A 25,938-nucleotide genomic window follows, 5' to 3' on the forward strand; every position below is an offset into this window, starting at 1 on the left:
TCATTTCAACCCCTCTGTCCTGTACAGGGACACCTTCCACTATCCCAGGTTGCTCCAAGGCCTGTCCAACCCGGCCTTGAACGCTTCCAGGGATGGGGCACCCATAGCATCTCTGGGCAACCTGTGCCAGGGCCTCCCCACCCCCACAGTAAAGAATTTCTTCCTAGTATCTAATCTAAACCCACCTTTTTTTTCAGTTTAAAATGACTCCCCCTTGTCCTATCACTACATTCCCTGACAAGAGTCCCTCCTGATCTTTCCTGTTGGCCTTTGTCAAGAACTGGAAGGCTGCTATGAGGTCTCCCCGGAGCCTTCTCTCCTCTCGTCTAAACAACCCCAACTCTCAGACTGTTCTCATGCAGGAGGTTCTCCGGTCCTCTGATCATTTCCTTGTCCCTCTTTTGGACATGCTCAAGCAGATCCATGACTTTCTCATGCTGGGAATCCCAGAGCTGGATGCAGCACTCCAGGTGGAGTCTCAGGACAGCTGAGTGGAGGGGCAAAACCACTTCTTTTAAGCTCCATAGACCAATTTTCTTCATCCCTTTCTCACCCAGGAGGTAAGAGTGAGACTGATGGGCAGATGATTCCATGGGGCCACTGGTGGCTTGAGAAGAGGTCAGAGGGACCCTTGTGTTGATCTGTGCCAGGGTGGGTCCACCAGGGAAGGGCTGGACCAACCAAGAAGGGAGGAGGAAAGTGCAAACCAGCAGGTTGTTCCAGATGACATTTCTGTTCCGCTTGCCCTGCCCAGAGAAGAGCAGGGACCCTCCAAGGCCAAAGGTGTTTATTTATCTGCCATGCCAGTAAACCCCAGGCAGATCACAGAGAGGATGAACCTCCTGATCTCTGTTCACCATCTGGGAACAAACAAATGGCCACATCAGAAGGGGCACTCACTTGAACTCTTCCCATGCATTTCCATGGGAACAGGGCAACTGTTTTGTTTTCCTCTTTCTATTATTTCTCTTATGATTATTTCTGAAATACTCTGCTTTCTGTAGCCCTGGCCTAAAGAGATAAGGAAGAAAAATGTCACAGACTGTTGTCAATAAATTATTTTTCCCATTTCTTGATGCCAGGAAAAGCAGTTCTTGCTGTAGGAGAGCAGATCATGGGTTATACCATCTTCAAATTCTTTGTTTCAGACATGCTAGGAATTGCAATATGCACCTATAAGTAGAGTGTGTTAGTTGGAAGCTGGCAACAATGAAAACCTTTTCTATAGTAAAACCAAAACATAACCAGATCTCTCTTTTCTTGTCCATACATAGGTGATTCAGGCTCATTTCAGGATTACAATCCATTTTTCAATTCTTCATTTTGCTCCCCATGAACAGAAGATAAAGAGCTAATTCCTGCCTTAGGAAATGTACCTTAAAATTGTGCCTGGAAGCAGCATTGCTCACCAGGAAAGCAGGGCAGTTGTGACTTTACAACATTTCAGTAGCTGTATTGACACTGTTCAAGTTGACAGTTTCCGTGCTGGTGCTGGTCTCTGCCTCAAGTGCATGGAAAAAGTAGTTTCCAAACTGTCAATTATTTGCAACTGAAAAACATTTTCTTTTTCTCTAAATATTTTTTCTGATTTTTTACCATCACCATCTTTGGAGCAAAGAGCTGGAGTTTGATGAGGACATTTTTACATCTGGTCTATTACTTCTGTGGAAAATCCACACCAATTCAAGCAGGTTATAATGAATGGCTGAAAATTTTTCAGCTGCAGTCAGTCAGCCAAATTTCCTCTTAACCACTGGTCACTGGTGGATCCCCAGCATTGTACCACAGCTGGGTAGTACAGTGCAATGTGATGGTCCCAGTGGTGCCACTTGCTAACAGCCCCTGCCAGAAATCACCACCTGTAGCTACATCCTGATGTCACCTGGGAAGTCCACTCTGTAGCCACACATTTGATATCTCACCCTAAGGAGACAAAAAACACCATTAATCTGAAATTGCTCCAAGACAGAGTGCATGGCCAAAAAATAAGGAAGAAATTCTTTCTTGTGAGGTTAGTGACACATGGGCACAGGTTGCTCAGAGGAGCAGTGGATGCCCCATCCCTGGAAGTGTTAAAGGCCAGGCTGGATGGGACTTTAAGCAACCTGGGATAGTGGAAGATGTCCTTGCTAATGGCAGGGGGACTGGAAACGCAGTCAGAGCTGTGGGCAGCCTGGGGACAGGTACTGGGGTTCCAGATTGAGCCTTGATCAATGGAGTGTGGTTAGTGCTGCACTTGGAGCACCCGTGACAGGTACTTTGTTCTGTGCTCTGACTCGGGGGCTAAACGAGCTGGAGAAAGCAAAATGTAATCACACTGTTTAATTAAAAGATAATGGAAGCTTTCCAGCCACATCGTTACAGCCCATGCAGAGACAAAAATCCCCATTCTCCTAGGGGGATAAAATAAAATGCATTGTCACACTGGGGATCAAGCTGATCTGAACTTCGTATTCCTCATCTGCTGTATTCTTAATTCTCATTGATTTTAATTGACTGCAGATTTTCTCTGGTTTTGCAAATTCAGTTTTGAAGCAGATTCTTTGTAATCGTTATGGAACAGGCTTCGGGGTATATGAGCAGGGCTGGTGGGGGGCTTTGCCCTGCTGGTAAGTAATGATATTTTCTCTGCAGCAGGAGCCAGGGTCAAGTGAGATGTGAAGTACAGTGTTCACTGATGAGCAGGGAGTGGGAGGAAGCAGCATATTTCCAGCTATAAAACAGGGGGACATTAAGAAGTTACAGGCAGCTTTGGCAACACAGACCTCATTAGCCCAGTGGGTAGAAAATGCATCGCAGATGCAGCAGCCTTGCTGGAAATCCAGAGTGGAAGAGGTGGAAAGGAACTGTGCGGGCAACAGGCAGCTGCCAGTGGTGATGGAGGGCAGCCACGAGGGCCAAAGCTGCTTCTCATGAATGTCACAACACCCAACAAGGAGAAAATCGTCCTTCTCACAGGTAGTGCTGAATCCTCTGCCTAAAATGTTTGTCTGGGCACCAAACTGAAAGCAAAGAGAACGGGGCATGAGTCAAACTTTTGGGGACATGATGAAAGACCTCAAAACCCAGAGAGATTTGGGCTCCCAGAGCAGAAGGGATCCCAGCGTGTACTCTAGCCACTGGGCTGAAGTTCAATTTTGGGATATAAGTAGGTTTTTAGGTCTCCTCCTAAATGACTTGCATGCAAAGTTAAAGGAAATCTGAGAAATGGGAACTGGAACCCAGCTTTTAGCTTCACATGTTACTGTTTTTTCCCTTTCTTTCTTCTACTGTGGGGATGTTTGCTGAAGTGCTAGGTTTTCGCTTTCTGAGAACATATATTTGGAGGAAGAGCCAAGGACACTGCAGATTGATTTTCTGAGTTTTGCTCAGACTCCTTCCTTTTTTCACTTTTATGGATTTCATTAAGAAGCATGAACAGGCAAGAATTCCTCTAAGCAATCATATTACCAGCCTAATTTGCTAGACTTTCATTAAAGCAATTAAAGATAGAATGATGCAATGACCCAGTTCAGGACCCAATTAAGACTGAATCAATAAATCAGTAGGTTTAAATCACCACCATAAGGCCACAGATAATCAAAACAAGTTACGAGGCTGAAGCTGAAGAGAATTACTGTATTACATCGCCATAGGAGAATTCAAAGAATTAAATACTTTGCAGTTGAGGTGCTCAGCTCATCTTACTACAACCAGCTTAGTGGCTATGGGCACAGCCTGGTACAGGTCCATCAGCTGCTGGGGACCACGGCCTGGGTGCAAGGCAGAACAGCCCTGTCCATAGCTGCAGGTATCCCTGGACATGGTGACTTCCAGGAACACGTGTCAGGACCCCATCCTTCTGTTCAGCCATGTTTGGAGCTAAATCATCTCATCGGTCTGTCACCACCTTCTCTGCACAGAGAAGTGAAATCCCCAGGTGTCCTGCTAACAAACCCTTCTTAACCAGTGCTGTTGGCTCTTTCCTGAAGATCTCTGAATTTCTTCCAGAGGAATTGCTGGTCAGTCGGTTCTTTCTATAGATTTAATGGGAATCATTGGTAAACTCAAGCACATGGCGTCCTCTGCATACTGCAAATACTTGGAGAGGGAAGACGAGCAGGAAGTCCCTCAGTTCAAGTCTCCAAGGTGATTGTCAGTGGACTCCGCAGTGAACTTGTCGATGTTTGGCGGCAGCAAAGCTGCAGAGTGTCTTCAAAATTCAACCCTAGTCTGATCATAGATGAATTCCCTCTTTAGATATTGTGACCAAAAAGTAATTGAAATACATGGTAAAATCCTATCATTTGAGTACTGACAAGGCACAGCAGTCTAGTGCCAAACCTTCAGTTTCTGCCATGTTTCCCTCTGCTTTGGTCTGATAATATAATATACAGTCTGACTGTAATAATATAACACTGTCTAATATAATATAATATAATATAATATAATATAATATAATATAATAATATAATATAATATAATATAATATAATATAATATAACATTGCATTACATATATTACAACTCCAAGTGTGTGTCCATCATGTACCTGTGCTCTATTTGTTGAGAACAGGAGTTTTTTGTCAACTCCCATTGGAGGTCAGTATGGGCTCACCATGGCTATAACTTTGGATTTTCTTTGTAGTGGAACAGTGATCTCATCCACTTAGGGGCTACACTGAGCTGCACTGGGTCAAAGACTGGGAGGGAAAGTTACATTTCAGATGCTACTTCGAGAAAATGCAAACTTTAAGAAGTGATACGTGATTCTTTAGTATGGTTGGTACCTGCCCAGCTGGACTGCAACAAAAAGAAGCATTAGTTTGAGACTTATTATGCATTTCTGGTCACTGTTAGACTGCAAGCTGAGGCACAGATGTGAACACAGCTCTTGCTTCTGCCCTAAAGAAAGAAAATGAAAAACATACAAGAGTCTATACGGCGCCAAAGAAAGCACAAAGTTCGTGAGTTTGATGGGAACAACAAATTGCCTCTCAGCTCTATTATTATTAATTTCCCTAAACAAAACACTTGCATGAAGAAGGTAAATGAATCATTAATTGACCGTAACTTTACCAAAATATTGCAATTATAAAAAGAAAAACCCTGAAGATTAAAAAAGAAAAGAAACTTTTGAATTCAGGATAAGCAAACAAAGTTTGGAAGTCAGGAATTCATCCCAGTGTAATCCAGAAAGCCCAAACGCCAAACAATCTGGAAATACTCAGTTGAATACTTGCAGTGATAATCCAGATTCCAGTGGTCCTCCTTCCCCACTCACGCAGATATAAAAAGTGGTTATCACCACAATAATTCAGCATGGTTGACCAAACACGGACACAGAAGTGCTAGGCAGGACACATACCCACGGTGATGTAGGTGCATCCTGAGGGATGTCCAGAGGCGGGAGGAAGCATAATATGGTGGGAACAGCACATCCTCTTATCCCTATGACATCTTATGGCGTCCTGGGATTGCTTTTGGGCAGTGCAGACCCAAGTTGTCTCCCCATGGAAAGATCCCCAAAGGGATCCTCGCAAGACCAGTATGGTTTTGTGGGTTCATAGACATGCTGGGAAGGTTTGGCCTGAAGGAAGACATTCAGTGTAGGCATAACCACAGAGGGTAGGACTGTTTACACTGCTCAAGTGCTGTATTTGAAAGCCCTGTGCAGAATGTCTCTTCCTCAGCATCACCTGCTCCTGAACCACAGGGGTCTATCCCTGCGCAGGTTGGATGGTCCTCAAAGTTGTGCACCTGCACCTTCTCTGCTTCAACAGATATCACTCACTCAAAACTCCTCTTGGTTGTGAAGGAAGAGCTGCCCACAGCCCACTGGAGCCCTGGTTCTGCCAAGGGACAGTGCTGGAGAGCAGGAGTGAGAAATGGGGTTGGTGTAGCATGAAGAAAAGCTGATGTATGGCACACATCAGTGCATTCCAGCACTCTGAAAGCCTTCAAAGTAAGGACAGACCCCTTCCCTTCAGTGCAAACATGGCTGTGGATTTTGGCAAGGCTGCAAGCAAAATATTTTCTACAGTTGCATCTTGCTCTTGTCCCTCCGGCTTCTCTGTACTGATGTTTTATCTCCCTTGTTGAAACAGCCAAGAATTTGTGGCTGAGCACATAGCAGCGAAGAAAATGTACAAAGATCAAGTAAATACTGGCATGACATCATCATGGCATGTCATGCCATCAGGATTTCAGTGGTCCTGGGGTGATCTTCTGCCCAGTTTCACTGGGAGCTTGGAAGAGCCTGGTGCACTCTGTGACCACTGAACCTATGGAGGAACCCATGACTTTAAAAACCAAAACATGAGGAAGTTTTCCTGGCTGAGATTTTAGTTCCATGGTTAAATGTGGGATAGACCTTCATCTACTCTAAGTCTGCAGAACTGGAGCCAAGTCCAGCTACCTTACACACAGGTGGGAGTGAGGTCCTTGGTATGAAAGGAATGTCAGAGTTCAGGCTCATGTCATGTGGGAAGACTGTACAGTCATTGTACAGGATCTGCTGCTCCTCCTGACACTGCAACTCACGTGTTTGTGCCTCAGTGTCACACACCACCTCCAACAAATTTCCAGACAGTATTTCTGTACATGGATGTACTTTTCCAAAAATGTACCTTACCATGGATGTGCTTTCTCCAGAGCACAAATCAGAGGTTATCTCACCTGTCCTGGTACAACTCCCCACCAAATCCTCATTCTGAGAACACAGCTGCACACCACAGCTTTCAAATACTTTGTTGCTTCTGGGCATTGTTTCTTCAGTCACAAAATAACAGCTTTATAAGCAAGTTGCCTTTCTCTTTATATTGCTATGAGTTGGCTATTGTCACTGCTGCTTGGTTCAGCTCTGTTACCAAGCCAGGTGTCTAGAACCACCTGGCTTTGACCTCAAGCACAGGCCCACCTGCCTGCTGGGCAGGTTGGTTTTGCCACTTATTTTAAGGGGGGGAGGAACTCTTGTGTGCCAGTGAGTGAAAACCAGAAAAGAAGTAACAGTGGAGAGAATTAAGAGGAAAATACAGAAAAGTAAGTCCTAACACACCCCAGGAATATGGTCTGAAGAAAAGCCAACGATAGAGCACACACAACAGTCTTTGGGCAGCATGGCTGACTGCAAAGGGACTCAAAAATTCTCACTGATGAAAATCCTGTCTCTTTGGATGATTCCCACCACAGGGTGTGTAAGTCACCAGGACCAACTCAAAAATGTAGCGGTCTCCCACAAGTACACGCCTTTTCCTCAGCCCTTCACAGATAGTGCCCAAGAGACAGTCATGTCTCCATATGTTGACATTGAACACCATTTCCATTGACAGCTTTAGCAAACATCTGAAGGACAAATCATCCTTTTTGTTCACTTCCCTATGGAGTGAACTGGGGAGAAAAAAATCTCATTATTCTCCCTTGGGACATAAAGGAACATCATTGCATAAAACACAACAGGGCAGTGGAGCAGCCACAGAAGTTATTCACTCCCTTTCTTGCACGTGGGTGGAGACTCATGCACTCAAAATCATCGGACTTCACACCAGGCTGGTTTAATTGGATTTATTGGAGGAAAACAATTAGTCATCCCTTTAAATTGTCATTATGATAGAAATCTCGATATGTATACATGATTGTCAAGGCAGAGAACCACTTGCGATGTAGCCCCATTAACAATTTGCAGAACTGCAAACTCATTACGCAGATAAAACTTTTGCAATGCCTTAATACATGCATGGAGTAAATACACATTCTCCCTTCTTTTTGGACATGGATGCTGTTATGAACTTGTATCAATCACAAGACCTGCAATATTAGGCACACTGACATTCCTTGATTAAGATTTAAGCCTTTGTAGAAAACATGCTTGCATTTTCATTAGAAGTCAACCGAGGGATGTTCTGCAGTTGGGGATATTTGGGGAGTCACTATTCTGGGCAGATCAGGCTTTTTTTTCACTGTTTGCTGACACAAATAAAATATCTATCTAAAAGAAGGCCCAAATGGACCAAAATTTTGTTTCTCAACTAGAGGTCAATGTACAGCAGGTCACTGATGTTGCATTGACCAGAAACATGAGTCGCACTGACTGAGCTGCAACCTTCCACACTCTTCACTTTGGGGGTCATGCTTGATCTAATAAGACTCAGCATGTATGATGCTATACTGGGCTCAGGGGATGCAAGATGAGAGATGGAAAAGCTCAGAGCTGCTCCAAGCAACCCCCTAGGAGCTCCCACCCACCAGGAACCACAGCACACATCCACCTCCTCATGGAGCCTTGCACCAGGTGCTGCCTCAGCAATCTGAACTCAGGCTTTGTAGTTTACAACTGTAACTGATGATTTCTTGTGCTGCCATATAGTGATTCAGCAATGGCACAACCCTGGCTGAGCACCAGCCTTGAAGGTGGGCTCAAGACTTCTTGGTGTTTTTGGCCACCACGGAGCATAATTTCCAAGGACTATGCCACCAGCATGGTGCTTGCTGTCCAGCCCTGCTGCCTGCTGTGCCCTTGCCAGGAACACAGAGCAATTTCCCAGGCCTTTCAGGTGACTCTGCTTTGAGTGTTGGGAACTCGAGCATCTTCCGCTCAGCAGCCACTCAGGAGCTGGGACCAAAGCCCTGCTGATGCCCACAAGAGGTTTGGGCTGGAGCTAAGAACCATGGAGTCAGTCCTGTACCCTGCCTTGGAAAGACCTGCACAGATGAAAATGGGTCAATGACTAATGGAAGAGAAGGCAAGGACATGGTTTCCATGTGGAAGAAGGGAAAGTACCACAGCAAACTCTTCCATTAATAAATGGTATTACTTGGAGGTTCAAGGATTAAATAGTAGTATTTAGGTGGTGATGCTTTGGAAAAAATGGGATAGTTTAGCTCAGGTCTCTGCACTATTTTGTGCAGGCAAAGAATCACAGCATCTGGGTCCCCAAAATGCAGCTCATTCTGCAACAGGTGAGAAAGAACTATTGTGTAGGAAGAGAAAAATGCTGAGAATTGCATGAACCAATCTGAATTTTCACTAGGAAAAAATAAACCAAAAGGAAAAAATAAAAACGAAGAGACACACCATGTTTCTTGGTAGCTCTGAGCGTTAGTGACCAAGGGAAGGAATTTTTGATGCAGATCAAATTTGTAAGTATTGCATTAAAACAGGGATTCTCACCTCCCCAGCTCCCTGTTTCTACACCTATGTGACTGCTGCATAATTTTAAGCTGCTCTGGATGGCGACTCTTCGTGTACATGCTGCAGAGCATTCAACAGAAAGACAAAATACATTACCAGCCTTTGCAGTATCTTGTTTACAAAACATTAGCTTTTGCATTTACTTAAACTTAACAATGGATTCGAGTTACAGATACATTGAGTCCTTTAAAAGCAATACATAGAAGTAATTCCCTCAGAGGAAGTTTGGGTTGAATGTGCATAAAGAAAAGGCTCGGGAAATACAGAAACAGTGAACAGCAGTTTAATACATGCAGTGCAGTATCATGCATTTATTGGACAGTTGATGTCATCACTAATTCAGCAGTGTTTTTTCACGCTTGCCAATGCACATGCCCTGATTCCACTCCGGAGTATGGAAAAACTGTAAGAGCCATTCGACTGACCTTAGCATTTATGAAGAGGAGTGTAAAAAAAAAAGCTACCTGGACAGGTAAGTGGTACTGCTTGTGGTGGGGAAGGGGGTCTTGAAAACCAGAGTCTGGGCTAAAGAGCCCCTGCCCTCCACTACAAACACTATTCACACAGCTTTGAACCAACTGTGCAAAGTCAGACCAAAAGCCTGGACCAACTCCTGATCTCCCAGCGGAGGGATCTGTGATCCCTGGGGTCACAACGTGCATGTGCACACACAAACACACACGTGTGTCACAGAGACCAGAGCACCCCACAGACAGGGTGGGAAGGCAGGACCCGGCTGCAGGGATGTGAGGGAAAACAAAAGGGATTGGGTAAAACTTGCTGCTGGGCATGAAATATGGGACGACTGGTTTACCAGGGGAAACTTGTCCATGCAGCATTTGTGAGCAGGTCGCTGTTCCCTCACTCAGCCATTGCTGCCCATGATTTGCCAACTAATCCTCCACTCTTCGTCTTGATGCTGTTTTCCTTGGATATTGTAGTCTCTGTGTGTGTTTCTGCTTTTTGCTTGAATGAGTGTTTGAGTTTCTGGTGAAAATAAGCACGGTAAGGAAGACAAAACTCCCTTCCCATGAGTAATTTCTGGGATGCATTCAGGGCCCAGTTCAGACAGGTAAGTATGCATGGGAGTGAGAACATTGAGTAATTGCATCAAATGAGAATTTCCATATGCTGAATGGAAGCTACTTCTGTACTTGGGGCTCAGCCTAGAAACTGTTATTTTGCCAGTAGATGAATCCCCTGATTCTTTGGAAAGAGCAAAACGAACAGGCTACAGCCTGCATGATCTTGCTGGCAAACTCAATCTGGTGTTTTTATCTGGTGCTCATTCAGTGCTGCTCAGGGCTGGAGCTGTTATCAAAGAAGAAAGTAATAGCACAGGTTTCCCTAGAGCTGATCTAGTTAATGCCAAGTTCACATCAAAGGGCAATATCCTCTCTGCTTGCCAATGGCTGAAAGCTAGCTGGCTTTCTCTGGCAGTATGCTTCCCTAAAAATAGGAAGAGGACAGCCTTGGGTCCAGCTGCTACTGCATTTCATGGGCACCCTGGAGGCCCATGTTCTGGTTTGCAGAGGGTTTGGGGAGAAAAGCCTGAGATCAGGGGTTATGCTGGCCCTAGGACAGAAAAAACCTTAGGACAAGACCTGAATTTCCTCAGAACCAGGCAGGGACCCAAAAGAACCAGTATTAAAAAAAATACTGTCAGTAGCCATGGAGGTATGCAGGACACACACACTGCAGAAACCCCTATCCAATGCTTACAGCAGAACTACATGGAGGTGTCTACCAGTGGGCTCACACCCCCTTTTGTGGTTTGATTCATGTCAGGAATGAACTTCTATCATTGCTTCATTTTATTTCAGCACCACAACCATAACAGACACACAAGGCATAGGTAAAATCCTACCTCTTTTTTGTTTTTTACCCGCTACTCTAATGGCACCTGTACAACAGCAACCAGGACAGAGGAGACAGCAGCAGCAGCAGAGTGACAGTCTCAAGAAAGCAACACTGCCAGGTTTTCCCCACACTCCTACTTCCCCACTAGCCGCACTGCAGGGCCAATATCCATTTCGTGCTGCACGAGGGGTGATCCAGCAGAGAGTTAGGATGCACTGGGAATGAAGTCACATGCAAAATCATCAGCAGAAGCCCCTGCCACTGCAATACTGACTTTCAGCTCACAGAGTTCACGGGCAGCCTGTCCTCACAACATCTTCTGCAGGCTAAGGAGCCAGCTGGAGCTTTTCTGGATTTTTTTTGTTTTGTTTTCCCATCAAGAGCACTGCTGTTGGCATCAGAGATGGCCTCTGTGACTCTGGAGGTAAAAATCAACAATCAAAGCTGCAAGCAAAGAAAAAGAAGGGGAAGGAGCTGAGGAAAACAAGTTACAAGGGAAAAACACATCGGTATCAGTAAAGCAAAGCAGAAAAGGGTAACAAACAGAGTCCAGGCTGAAGTCCTCATGCAAGCAGCAAAATCACAGATTGTTTAGTAGGACAGTTCATTGGAAAAGAGCCCAGAGTGATTTTTCTACCTAGTCCTTCATGGCAAGGCCAGCTGGGGATTTGTTTTGAAGCTTTCTCCCCATGCCCACATTATTTCTCCACATTTGCATTCTCCTGTGAGAGTGGCTGAGCAGAGGTGGGCTGGGGCAGGGGAAGGACATGCAAAAGCACTGGAGCATCCCTGGCAAGCAAGGCTGGAGTGTTTGCCCTATCAGGCTGTGCTGCCAAGGGGCAAATGTCTCCAGCCCCCCCAGAAATCTGGCCTGGGTGCTGCCAAGTCACCCCCGTTAAAAGATTTACCCAGATTTAAACTGAGAAGTTTTAACCAAGTGATGCTTCAGGAGAGATCTCTAAGCATTTGGTGAACCTCGGTCAGGTTTCCAGCTGTGTTTTGACTGATACAAAAGAAGAGCTCCCCACCACCAAAACTGTAACAGAAAGGAACAATTTTCTTCTTAAGTGCTTCTGTTTCTTATCTTTAGATCCCAGCAGTTGTTAGCAAGCTGAAGAGAAGGATGATAAATTATACAACTAAGGCAGAATATTACTTGCAGAAACAAAACCAAATCACACTAACTCCAACAATGGAAGGAAAGAATACCCCTCCCAACAAAAAAACCCACAGAAAGCATCCAGCAAGGAGGGACAGCCAGTGCATGGGAACCCCCAGCTGCAGGACAGCATGTCTGCCTTTGCTCCCGTCACTGCTCTTTGTTTTGGAGATGGAAATCCATTTGCTTTTCTTTTTTCTGCAAGATTCATTTGAATGCTGTATTTTAATCAGTGGCCACAGCAACTGCTGAGGTCAAGTTCAAACCAGACCTCAGGTTTCAGAAGAGGAGGTGCAGAGGGAACACTTGAGCCCTAACCTTTAAAACTGCTCTACAAAGACAAAATTATTCCCTAACCAAATCCTGCTTTTGGTTGCATGTGTGTAAATGTGGGGAACTCCACTGATGCCAAACTGGGAGACTGTCTATCTACAACCTGCAACTGGAACAGAACAGGGCCAGCTGGGCTTAGGAAATCATGGGGAGTCAAAATAACCTTGAATTTCTTGGGGTTGGAGTGTCTCAAAACTAAAACTTCCTTACTTAGGCTGGTAAAATAAAGTGGCCTTAGACTGAGTTTAAATTGTGTTATATTCGTGTTTTGATGCTTTTGCAGCAGACATAAAGAGCTCAGATGTAAATGCTGATAAAAAGTATATGGTGGCAGTGGCAAGTGGATGGGGACAGGAGTGTGACTTGCAGCAAGGAGATCCCCTGCCCTTCAGTCTGCCCAAATCTTGGTCAGAAATCTTCACTGTGGAAATCATGTGGAGTTTTGCTATAAGCCCCCAGCAGTTCACTATCTGCTCTCTTTCCTAAAATGAGAAATTGGAGTGAAAGCCTTTTCAGTGTGAGCATCCATGCCAGCTGCAGCACAGTGGGTGCACCGGGGTTCCCAGGGCGTCACTCAGATGTGCCACAGCCCTCTGAAAACAGGGAGCAGCTTAACACAGAGGAAACTAGAGATCTGGTGCAACAGCTCTAAGTGCCACTGAAGGAGTGGCTGTTTCAATCAGAGTCAGTGCTCACTGCCACCTGCTTTTCCAGCTTTTTTCCCCAGCTTTCTTTTTAGTACGATGGATGAAATCCCAACTCTGCTGGCTGAAGCCAACCAGCTAAAGCTGGAAAAGGACACAGAAGGCTCAATGAAAAATACTTATCTTATAGCTTTTCCCAGCACAGGCACTATTGCCTGATACATTCAGCTCTGTCCCTGACTGGCTTTCACAATTTCTTGTGCAGAATAAATGAGGCAAGGGTAGCAACAGAGCACGCTGCAGGGAATTGTGCCTCTGGCAGGGATGGACCTACCTGGGATGTGAGGGCCTTAGAGTGCCCAGTGAAGGGCATCTGCCTCAGCCACCTGCCTCCCTTCTCACCTCCTTGAAGCAAAATCACAGATGGGAATTTCATTGAGGTAACCTGGAGGGAGTCCTTTAGCAAATCTGGGCAAATTTGCTCTCGTGTCTGTTTCAAGCTGCTTTAATGCACAGCAGCACAACAGTCATGGTGGCTGTTCCTGTGTGATGCACCAGCACAAAGAGCCTGGGAAGTGTATGCTTTCAGTAATTAAAAAATGGGCAAACTGGGCTTGCTTTGGTGTATGAGCTTCTGGGGAGAAGGGAGAGCCAGTGCCACCACTGCCCCCACTGCCTGTGCCTTTCAGTGAGGTCCTGCTTTCCCAGCTCAGTGCTCCTTGTCAACCCTCAGCCTGAGCATAATGGGGCTACTACACCAGATACTGCCAGTGCTTTACAGAGGGGTTCACGCCTCTCCTCTCCCCACTTTTGGCCACTCTGGGAGGCGCTGAGCATCAGCAATGCCAGGCAAAGTCCTGAGGAGTTGTGGGTGCTCAGCACCTCTGCCATGAAGCCCTTGGGCTGGATGCATCCCATGCCAGAGGCCACACTGTGCAGAGGCTGGTGAATTAAATGTCTTGCTTGAGGGCAGCACAGCAAGTCAGTGGCAGAGGATGACGATTCCCAGCCCCATGTCTTCCTTTTCTTTCCCTCTGCTCACAACACACAGCAACTCGAAGGAGATGGCAGCTGCAGGATGAGACCATGCTCTGTCATTTCCCTTGCACAGCTCTGGTCAGCTCCTGCCTGACACTGTGCACCTGCCTCTCCTCTGAAACAAGGGTGCTGATCCCCAGCACCATGGGAATGCGGCCAAGGATGAGCTGACTCCCAAACGGTGGCAATTTAATTCTCCCCATGGCTTTCAAGGAGGAGGATGGAGGGGAAAGCAGCAGTTTCATAATCTGAGCAGTAACAGCTCTGCTAAAGCCAGACAGACTTGCAGTCCAATTTGAGGAGCAAGAAATGGCATGCCATTGAAATCCTCCCATGTTGCAAAGTTAACGCCAATTCCTACCTACAGAAATAGCCTATCCCTCAGCAAACTGGAAGAGGGACATTACTTGAAGTAATTTTTAAAAGAAAAAAAAATAATGCTCAGAAAGTATTTCTATTTAAATAATCCAGTTGAGATGTTTGTAGTTAATGGGAAAAAATACAACATATACTGTTACCTACACTGAGAAAAGAGTAAATCACTGGGGGAAAGAATGAGTGTTCATTAGTTAGAACATTGCTAGACTCACATACATATATATATTTATATATATATATATATGTATATATATATGTACAGCACCAGAGACTGTTAGATTCCGTTCCTCCTGGAGTCATTGCAGTTTGTGATAAATGAAACATTTCAGAATTGCAGTATAAAATATGGCCATAAAAAATCTTCTTTCTTCTAGTCCTTCGCCGAGCAGGGTGGGACGGCACCGAGGCCGCCTGCCAGCCCTGCCGCCTGCCCGCTCCTCGCCGCTCTGGCGCTCACTTGCTCCCTGTGTGCACTGTGGTCACTGTGGTGGGTCTGGGTCTCCGGTCCCCTCCTACCGCAGAAACGCCTGAAGAAGCAGATGAAACAAAACTACAGAGAGTGGATGGAGACATACCTAAAAGGAAAGCCAGAAACACAGTTAGAAATGTTATTTTTGGAGGTGGGAACTTGGGCAAAGCTGAGTTTGTTTCGTAGCACGCTACGGAGCGGAGAGGATTGCAGCTGGAGAAGGGGCTGCTGCTCTTCCTGCAGTGGTGGGTTGGCTGGGTACCTCCACAGGGCATCTTTTGCCCATGGTCATTCACCTACTGCCACCACCAGCAGTGCACGAACATCTCACAGTGACTCAATGTCCAGCTTTGGTACAGGTTCAGCCACACCGATGCCACATTTCCAGGGCCGAAGACAGAGTGGTGGGATTCAAAAATCCCTCCAGCATTGTACTTGCTCACAGTAATTTCCTCCTGGGCATGTTAAAGATGATGAAATGTCTCATATGGCCATCTAGCTAAATGAACAGACTGTGCACCTGGGCTAAACACAGTTCCCCAGGTATCCTGAGAAGCTGCTGATAAAGAAGTACAGTGCATCACATCCATTGCTGAGTTCCAGTAAATCTAGAGGGAATGTAAATTTGTGTGGCTCGGACATCACTCTAGTGACAGCTCACATTGCTCCAGCGCTGGGACATCTCCAGAACTTTCAGCTGAGATGCAGGTTGACATGAGTTGAGTATCTCTTGAGTACCAGTATTCCGGTGCAAAAAAAGCAGGTCCCCTTGCTCTGATAAGATGCAGGCTCAGAGTGATTAGAAATACAGTTCATTTTTCCAGACTGGTCAATGAAAGATGGATGAAACCTGTATTAATATATTCTCAGACTGGAGTTTGACATGGCCTTTTGACTCCTCAGGATCTTCTTGATACTTGTTAGGATTTTTAACTACTTTTCCACACTTCAAGGTGGTGTTTCATCTTCAAGGATGACTATGCTGTACATATACTTGGCCACATCCCTTTTCCCATTGACATTTGACAGCTTGGCTTCCCACTGCAATTCATCTATAACCTTAAAAATACAGAGCTCTAGGACCTATAAATAATCTAGTCAGTCCGATCACGACTAAATTGAATAAACCAACCATGGACTGAGAATCAGGCCAATACACTTGAGAAATCCTGACTGATTCCCTTAGGAATCCCTTCCTCTTCCCGACAGGTAGCATGATCCAGCCTAATGCCTGATCTCTGCTCTGCCCTACTACAGAGATTTCAGATGCAGCCTGACATAACCTCCCCTCAAGCAAAGGCCATACTTAATTGTCTTCAGTGATGTGAAATTGCTGCGTGTGAAACTATTTGGAAAGCTCACTAAATGTATAATAATAGCATCAGGCAGGATTCTATTGTGTAATGATGGCACAGCTGGATCATGTAACTTGCTGCATGGGATCTTTTTCGTGCAAGGAATCTGTACACAGAGAAAACCACTGAGAAAGAAGAAGCAGGACAGAGACCTCAGAGATTTCCTTTTTCCTACCACGAGGTACTGGATGGAATGTATTTGATATGTTAGCTTCCTCTTAACTCCTTGTGTTTGCTGCTGGCTCTCCTCATTGGTTCTCTGGGGCTCCAGCATCTCCAACTCTCTAAATGATTTCTTTGAGGAAGGAAAATTCTTCTGCATTGTCTGCCAAGCTGGACTTAACCTTGGATGCTTGGAAATCTTCCAATATTTTTCTGCCTCGTATTTCCGGCATGTAAAAATTCATCATATCTTAACACATCTGGTTTAATCCTTCATGTCCTGGTTGACTTCACCACTGCAAAATACGGCTGCATTCTGTACAGGGGCCTCCTGGTTCTGTAGTGGTTAAACAGATTTCTTTCTGTTCCCACCCTTCCTGTTCACATGTGTTTTAACACTTTACAGACTACTCATTGCCATTAATTAACACCATTTTAGATTAATTAAATGGATGGATGGAGATTAATCACCCACCAGTTTAGCAGCAAAGCATGCATCAGATGCTCTAGACCTGACTGGGGTCCAGCCTTGCCATACTGCAGCAGGAACCAAAATCAAGGCACATTTCTCCCTTGTAGGGGGTTTTCTACATTGCTGCATGGCCAGTGCGTGGTTGGAAGTGCTTTGAGGGAGGTCAGCATTGCTCCTTTGCAGGTGCCAGGTATGTGCCAGGAGCACAGTGATGGTTTTTTGGCAGCAGCTGTAGGGTTTGGCACCGGGCATCACAAACTGGACACTGAGTATGAATCCCCATCACGCCCAGCCTGATGCAGAGGGAAGGGGCTCTCCTCTGGCGCAGCCACAGCACAGGATGAAAAAACATCTCACAGAGTACCCAGAAGGCAGAACCCAGCCCAGCCACAGGAGAAACTGTGCCCATGACAGCAAGAGGAAACACAGCTTCCACACAGAGCCAGGGGACTGTGGCTGGTGGCATGACCTTGTCAAGGAGCAGGGGGTGGCAAGCAGGGGTGGCAGAAGCAGAGAGCAGCACTATCCGAAATCCATCCTGAATAACAGGTGCTTTCAGCTCCAGAATAGTGCGGGGTATAGTCTAGCAATGACTACTTCAGTCCACAGCAAAGCACTGACTGGCAATACCAAAAGCTATCAGCACTTCTTTTTGGTGTTGCATTTTAAAGTAATCCTCCTCAATTGTAAAGGCCACATCCCTCCATTTCACAATATAAACTCTCTACAGATGGACAGAAGAGAATAAAATAAATGCTCAGAAGCCAGAGAATATATAGGCTTCATAGCAAAGGACACACTTCTGTCTTCAAAATAGTCCCTTCACTGCCATGTCCACTCCCCCAGAATTCAGAAAAAATATATATCCCAAACATCTGAGTCCATTGGGCAGCTTGCAAATCTCAATTATAGCACGAAACAAACATGGCAGAGGGACAAGTCCCACTGTGGTGCACAGAGCCTGACTCCTGCTCAGACAAATGAGCCTCTTCGTGCAGGAGCTTAACTTGGCCTCGGAAGGTGGCTCTGACTGGTAGGATCAATCTTCTCCATGGAAAATGGAAAAGGAAAGTAAGGCAATTTTTACAGAAAAAATGCCCTATAATAATACTGTAAACTCCAACGTAAACAGTTTGAGTAAACTTCTTCAGATTTCAACCAAATTCAAAACTTTGTTGCTTTGGGGATCTGGGTCTTTTTCCCAAGTAAAAGCCCTTTTTCTCCACAAGAAACTGTTTTTCTCTCACAAATCACCAAGCTAATACCTCATTTTTTTTAGTGCATAAACCCTTCCAATTGAAACACTATTTTTTCGGCCAGCCAAAAGTGATGGCCTAGGCCCATTTCAAGTCCTTATTTTAAACACCTGCTTGCACAAAGCCAAACCTATGAGCAGCGAGGACTGCAGCCTGGGGGTCAAGGGAGAACAAAGATCCCGTGGATTTGCTCGGCTGCTGTGGCGGGAGCTTTCCCGGGATGTTGGCTACTCACAATCTTTCCGTGTGGCTGCGTCGGGGAGCGGCGTGGCAAGGCTGAGGGTGCTGGACACGCTGGCACTGGCACTGTCCAGGCTGCTGCCAAGGTGGAGCCGCCTCATGTGCCGCACGACTGCCGTGGCATTGAACGCTTGCTGGAGAAAAACAGCAAGAAAGAAATAGAGAATAAAAAAATTGGAGGCAGAAGGGTTACTTGTGCTCTTCTCCTGGCTGCTCAGAGCGTTAGAAGGGAATAAGCCTGCTATCTTTCAAATTTTTCCTGGTTTCTAGTTTCTAAGCTAGAAACATCATTACCAAAAGTTTGTCCTCCTAGTGCTGAGCTGGGATGAAGCAGCAGCCTACAGGGATGGATTCGTCCTGTATTTGACAAATCCATCCCTGCCCCAACACGCATTTCTTCATGTCCCCGGGTAGTGCTGACCCCATTCCATATATAACCTTGGGTGCTTTAGCTATGAGCAGCCCCAGTCCCATTTCTCCCACTCATTACATCTGGTACTTGGTGAACACCGTCCTGTATAAAAGGCCCTGCAGGGTCATGTAACCTAAGCCTGGGCCAACTATTTCAACCACAATTTTGGGCCACAAAAGCACTAGTCTGCTGCAGGGATGGCCGTATGGCCACTGTGTTAGCAGAGCTGTGTGTCAGTGTCAGCCCTCAGGATGGGTCACTTACTCTCCATTTGCTTTTCGCAAAGTTCTTCCGGATCTGAGCGCTGACCGACTCGTGGATGTTTTTGTTGAGTGCTGTATCACCAGCAATCCTGAAATGGACAGAGCAGGCACATTTTAAGTGATTTTTTCCTCCCCTTGAATACTCTTATTTTTTCTCCTCAGCAGAAAGGCTGGTCCCAGGTGTGACTGCACCTGCAGTGATGATGATTTCATTCACACAGGGGCTCAAATTTCCCACGGCTGTCTCTGCTGGCAGCTGTGGTGGAAAATCTGGGGCAATAAAGCCAGCATAGATAAGGCTTGTAGATCTGGCAGCTGCAAAGAGGTACAGGCTGATTTTGCCGGTGCATGGCTGCTTTCTATCACCATTACAGCCCCATATGAAGACATTCTACGTTTTTTTTTTCTTTACATCCAAAGATTTAACATCAACAGGCTGAGACTACTTTTAGCCTCAGCTATGCAGAAGCTTCCAGAGCCACTCCAACCTGTCTGATTTCTGTTTGCACTGGAGATTTTCCTGTCACCCTGCAATGCACATAGTCATTCATTATGATTAATGTAGATTTACAGTAAAGCAGATACATGGACACTCACTAAAGCAGCACAGGCTGCACAAAGAGCTTAAGCTGAGCAACACTTAACCTAAAAAGATTGATTGATCTTGCACAGTTTCTTTAACAGATAAAGATACATTTGAATCTTCACCAAACTCAGTTATTTCAAGGGGATTTTATTGATTCATTTAACTCCTCAAGGCATGAGATCTGTTGAAGAGCTGGCACCATAGTGAGCTGATGTTGGGCCATGTGCTGGGGTAATTAGTGCTACCTAATGTAGGTGATGCAAGGAGGCAAAGATTGCATTGTATGTTGTATGTGATACTTTCAAAAATCAATTTTTTTAGCCACATTGTTTTTTCAGAAAAACAATGTCCATTAGCAATAAAAAATTATAAGATATTGAATAATCCATCAGGACCAGAGCATCCCAGTCTGGGGAGCTCTAACAGGATTATCAGAAGGTCTGGGGGAACTCAGTGTTCATCTAGTCCTTCTGCCCACCCCACTTCTGTCAAAATAGTTTTGACAAATACATGACTAACCAGTCCCTAAAGATCTCCAGAAGATGGAGACTTGTCAGGAAACCTATTCCAGTGCCTCACGATCTCCCAGAGAACATGGAAAATAGTTTATTCCCCTTGTCTTTGAAGCATCCTTTCATATATTTGAAGACTGTTATGATGACTTCTCTCCATCCTCTCTAGACTAAACAAACTGATTCTTCCACTGTTTCTTCATAACTCATGTTTTCTAATCCTCTGATCTAGTGAGCTCCTCTGGACTTTCTCCAGCTAGTCCACATCTTCCTTAGAGGTCGGCACCCGAACTGTTCTGTGTTTTCCAACTAAGGCAGTGGAATGGCAGTGTTACTTTGTGCTTCTTAAAAGATGAAACTCTGCTTACATACCCCGGCCTGCTGCTTCCGTTTATGTGTCCCAGGTACTGGAGGCATCCCTTTCGCTTTGCCCGCATCATTCCAAACTGTAACCCTGTTCCTCTAGGGACATGATGCTTTTTCTGTCTTCATGTCCATGGCACATCTAAGAAGTGCTGAGATCAGCCTTCTCCAAACTGCTGCCTGCCTTCCTGCTGGCAACAATCTCCCAGGATCTTCATCAGAGAGATGAGAGCAATGACTTAATCTTGGGAGGAAGGACTAAACCCTCATGTTTCAAGAATGGAGACCCACCAATCCCATCCTGTTGGAACTGAGCTCATCTCTATTGGGTTATTCAGAGCAGCAGGATTGTGGGCAGGAAGGAGCAGGGTCCAGGGTAACTCTCATCCAGCTGGGAAGGGCCCCATCTCACTGTCACTGCCAAGTAGCCTCTGCCTCGAGCAGACAGAAGAACTGGGCAAAGCATGGCTCCCAAATGTCACTTGACTTCCCCTCTTGGGTCCCTGTGCTGTTAATGGAGAAAGGGAAGTGTTTGGCTTAGAACTGAATGATCTTCAGATCTTTGAAGACGATTCCTTCTGATCACGTCTCCCACTGACAGGGAGGCAAGCTGGATTTCCTGGATTTCCCACTGAGGCCAGGTGACCAAAAGCTTTGTGAGGCACTACCTGGGTTAAGCATCATGTTCACTGTTCCATCCTCTGTCCTGCACAGTGAATATGGCTAGGCTCAGCACAGACCCTGATGGACCCCAAGCAATCCACACTCCCAGAGAGGCCCTAGCAGAGCTTCCTGGTAGGAATGCAAACTGCAAGTCAGAGTCACTCCAAAATGTCATCAGCACTCTGCTCTGCCCAAGAACACCTCCTTGGTGAAGGCAGGTGTCCTCAACACACACCAGCTGGGAGCACTGGCTATCATACTACAGATCTCAGAAGAAACTACAAGCCAACCCATCCCTTCAGTAACTGATCAAAAAGACCAAGACAGAAAATTCACTTACACTTGCAAAGGACATTTTTTCCACCAAAGCTAATGACGCATTTTGCTTTACAAACAAGTTGGTTAGCAAACTCTATAAGAACAGATCCTGTTTCCCACTTGTCAAATCTTGTTTTGGAAACACAGACAGAACAAGTTCTTGGGGCATGATGCCCTTGCCAACTCTTCCAGAAGATCGTTCTTGCCAGTCTCCACAAGGATTTGAAAATACAGTTTCGTCATATGAAGCTTTTGATTGGGCATGTAGTTCCAATACAGGCTCTCTCTCTCTCTCCATATATATCTAATTTTTTTTTTATTAGTTTCAGGGTCATTTTCTGAAATGCTATGGCTTCAATAAGAAACTGCTGGTTCCAAGAGCTCACAAACTGCCTTCTACCACCCCTAACTCTATGTTCACTATGCAATCATTGTAGTTCCAGGAAAAAACTCTTGGTATTTGGGCAAATACCAAGATAGTATTGGTATTCTCCAAATAGGCAAAATAGTATTTATTTACTTCACAAGGGGATGGACAGACATCCCGTGAAGCCCTCAGATGCTACAGCAGTGGAACCATCCTACACCTAAGGTCTCTTCAGCAACATTAGCACTTTGCAGATGATAGTTTTTAATCAGAGCAAAATAACAGCACTGCTGGGGCTGATTTAGGGCAGCAGGAGCTGTTCAAACACGTGCTGGTATGCTGAATGGTGTGGCTCAGAACACAGCCTTGGCTGCCAAAGTCGGGAGTGGGATTGTTCTCCAAGCCACCTTTGAAGAGCTACCCCGTTAATCCTGCGATGCTGTAACACGAGCACGGTGCTTTCAGACTGTGTTCTGCACTTGGAGGATTTTGTAACTTTTATGAAATACTCATGGTGTTATAGTGTTTATAGTATAGTTTTACTTCTAGGAAAATGAGCGATGTTAACATCCCTTCGCTGTTGGTGCTTTGCTGGAGATGTGGGGGTTTCAGGACACAGAAGAGGTGGAGGTGAGCAGGGAGAAGTCACATCTTTTGTACTCTCAACTGGTAGATATGAAAAGTGAGAGATGCGTTGGGCACACAGATCTACCCTGTGGTGGGCGTCATGAGCATCCTCACATCTATACCAAATGTATTTAATAATGAACTTTGGTTCCCTTGCTGAGAAGAGAATGAATGAAATTTAACAGATACTGGTTTTAGTGCATGTTATAATTACCCTTCCACGTTTCCCTAACTCTCCGAGACCACAGGCTATAAACCATCTTGCTTTTCCTTTTAGGACAAAAATAGTGTCTTTCTAATGTATCTTTTAGTATCTTTTTTTCTTTATTTATTTCTCCTTCCCTCCCTAGCACAACATATCCTTTGCCTGCAAAAATCAGCTCCATTTTCACTGAGAAACTGTAATCAACTTGAGCTGATCAGACTGATGCTTATCTAGTCCTGAACAATAGTTTCTGGCTTTACAGTTACCTTTGAAGTTAACTGTGTCAGCACTTAAGTTTTTTTTACCAACTGTACTAGATGGTCCAGTAAAAGACATTGCTTCTACCTACCACACACATATACAATAATAAAATTAAACAAATCAGAATAATGCATCATCTGTTATCCTGCTGAGCATCACCCAGAACCAGGGAAGGACTGTTTAGTCTAAGTGGAACCTGGATTTTCTCTCGGGATTCCCATTTTGCAGCACCTGAAAGCAGCTACACCCTAACAATGCTTTGGGGAACTTCATGCTGAAGCTGGTTTTACATCCAGTAGTAAATATATAACTGTCTCAATGCACAGAATTGGACACCAAGAGACCAAGAGTGATGGTTCTCCATCCCAAACACATCCACTGAAGCTAAGAAGGGTATTTCTCATGAATAACCATAACAAATCTAATCCTGCACATGAGAGGAATCTAATCTAACAATCAAATATTATTTCATAGTATCTAATTTATTTTAGCTCTCTAGCTGCCTTCAAACTTATCACACCAATTTATCCGGCCATACCACTTCTAAGCTTTGAGAGGAATGTCTAACAAAGACAAAACCAGCAAATTTCCTTTTGGATAGTTCTTCATTAGCATGCTGCAAGCAAATGTCTCGCTCGTCCTCCCTGCCCACAAAGGCAGGCAGAGCCTTTCATCCACCATTATTTTCTGAACCTCCCTTCTGAAGGCAGCCAACTCAAATGCTGTGCTGGGCAAAGAGTGCTTGGAAATACTCCTGACTTTGATGACAGGAAACATGGAGTTAGCTGTAATGGATAATGCTGAGGGATCATAACTCTTCTATTTGTACACACACACACACACACACACCGCCCCCATGCATGTGTATAAATACATGTATCAGTGTATGTTCCAAAATAAATAGAGTGCAGGGATGAACTCGATAAGAGTTTGATTTAATGTTGTAAACATCAGCAGTTCCCTTCAGGAAGGCCTTTCCACACTTCAAACAATATTGTCTGAGAACTGGGCTCTTTGTAAACCATGTGCTTTCCCTGGGTGGAAATTATTATCTGGCTTGTGCTCTCTGGCACATAATAAACACTCAGGGTCATGGTCACAATTTGCAGAGGCTCAGTCCTTGCCAGAGCTCTGTGACTCCTCAGTGAAGTTGTGGATGGTTGGCACATCCCAAGGATCCTCTCTCCCTTTGCACAAGCAATGGGGAAAGGCCAGGACCACACTCCTACCTGCAGACACTGGTGTCTAAGTGGTGTCACAAACTCCTTCTACAGTCTATGTATTTACAGTCTCTACATGGAAGCAATTAATCCATCACCCTTTAATTTAGGTGTCTCAAATTGCCTTTGATGCTATAACTGCCCTCAGCACATGGCTCTAAATCCCATTTCAATTCACTTGGTTAATGCATGACAGAGTAAATAAATTCATGGCAGCCCTTCTAACTTCTGTATTAGCTTCCTAATTGTCAGACTTTGTCCTCATCCTCTGAGCACTGTTTTCTTTCCCTCTAATCCAAGCCTAGAGGCTGAATTTGGCTCTGCAGGACCTAGTTTGACCTGATGGGGAGCACACTTCTATAATCCTTGTGGGTCCCTTCCAGCTCAGGATATTCTATGTTTCTATGAGTCTATAGCTGGAAAGAACAGGTCTTCGGGTTTCTGCTGCTCCCCTCTAATCACTGCAGACTGAGCCACTGCCCTAAACAGGATGTGGGCTCTGACATGGCAATATATTTAATAAACTTAATTGCTGTCTTTAATATGAGCCAGGGAAACATTAAAATGTATCAAGCTGCAGCAAAATCACCCCGTTTTTTGTTACCTTAATTTTCCATGTCCTTTTTGAAAAGTCACAGTGGGAACAACTAAGCAGAACATTGCACCTTTGCAATACACCATTAACAGTGCAAACCTCACTGAAAGACACGCTATAAAATAAATAACTTTTCCAGCGGAAAGCGTAAGTCACCTGTATATTAAACTGGAGAAATCTGTATAAATGGACACGCAGGGGTGGAGTCATTATACCAACAAATCTCACATATTGTACTGTTTCAGCTACCATACTTCACTGCAATTATTAGCCTCCTTTTCTGCCAGCTCCGAGTTTAACATACCATCCCCCTGCCAAGGCCTTTTGATTATAAATAGCAAAACATCACGTAAATGTAGGCATGTGGTGAGCAGATACACTGCAGAAAAGTGGGCCATTGGGAAGAAGTATTTACTTTTTTTAGGGTTTGATCCTGTGCAAACATTTAGTCATGCAAATATCTATTCTGGAGCAGTTTCCCAAAATTCAAAGACATTATTAACCTTAAAGGCACAAATGTAGTATCTTGCAAGATCTAGTTCTTGCAAGCCCTGTTTGGAAGGTTTTACTGAAAACATGGTGATTAAAATAAAAGGCGTGCTTTGGAATCAGTTTGCTCTTCACAAATACTGCATATTGAAACAACAAAATCTCATGGCCAGGTAGCCATGTCATGCACAGTTAACTACTTTTAGCATAATCAGATTATAAAATATGTGTTAAGTACTCATGATTTGATAGATTTCTTCTAAATTTGTGACAGATCCCAATGATCTGATACTGCAAAGGAAGATTTCACAGGAGGAAGAAAAAGGGAAAGCTGGAAAATGTTACTACATGGAGCCCCTTCCCCATATATGTTAATTATCTACCATTTACACAGCAACCGTGACTCAGGGAGGCCTGTGTTCTGCTGGTGAAACAAGGAGACAAACCCCAACTCTCACTGAAGTCTGGCAAAACTCCCATTAGCCTCAGTGGCACCAGGGTTTCGCTTTGTGAGAACTCTAGG

At 44.9% G+C, this 25,938-nt stretch overlaps 1 protein-coding gene across 3 annotated transcripts in view; it reads right to left on the reverse strand.

Annotated features, from left to right (window-relative positions):
* Positions 1–7,530: 7,530 nt before the first annotated feature.
* The window catches only part of CAMK1D (calcium/calmodulin dependent protein kinase ID), a 210,567-nt gene continuing 192,159 nt past the window's right edge, over positions 7,531–25,938 (reverse strand). The window contains exons 9-11 of one of the 3 annotated variants that reach the window (XM_032105583.1): positions 19,211–19,298; positions 18,530–18,668; positions 7,531–15,155 (exon numbers count right to left, since the gene is read on the reverse strand). In XM_032105583.1, the coding sequence (XP_031961474.1) occupies positions 15,034–15,155; positions 18,530–18,668; positions 19,211–19,298 (349 nt within the window). In that variant the 3' untranslated portion in view covers positions 7,531–15,033. The remainder of the gene's footprint in view (positions 15,156–18,529; positions 18,669–19,210; positions 19,299–25,938) is intronic. The other 2 variants (XM_032105585.1, XM_032105584.1) reach the window with 2 other exon arrangements.

Source organism: Corvus moneduloides, chromosome 4 (assembly GCF_009650955.1).
Source record: "Corvus moneduloides isolate bCorMon1 chromosome 4, bCorMon1.pri, whole genome shotgun sequence".
Taxonomy (NCBI): domain Eukaryota; kingdom Metazoa; phylum Chordata; class Aves; order Passeriformes; family Corvidae; genus Corvus; species Corvus moneduloides.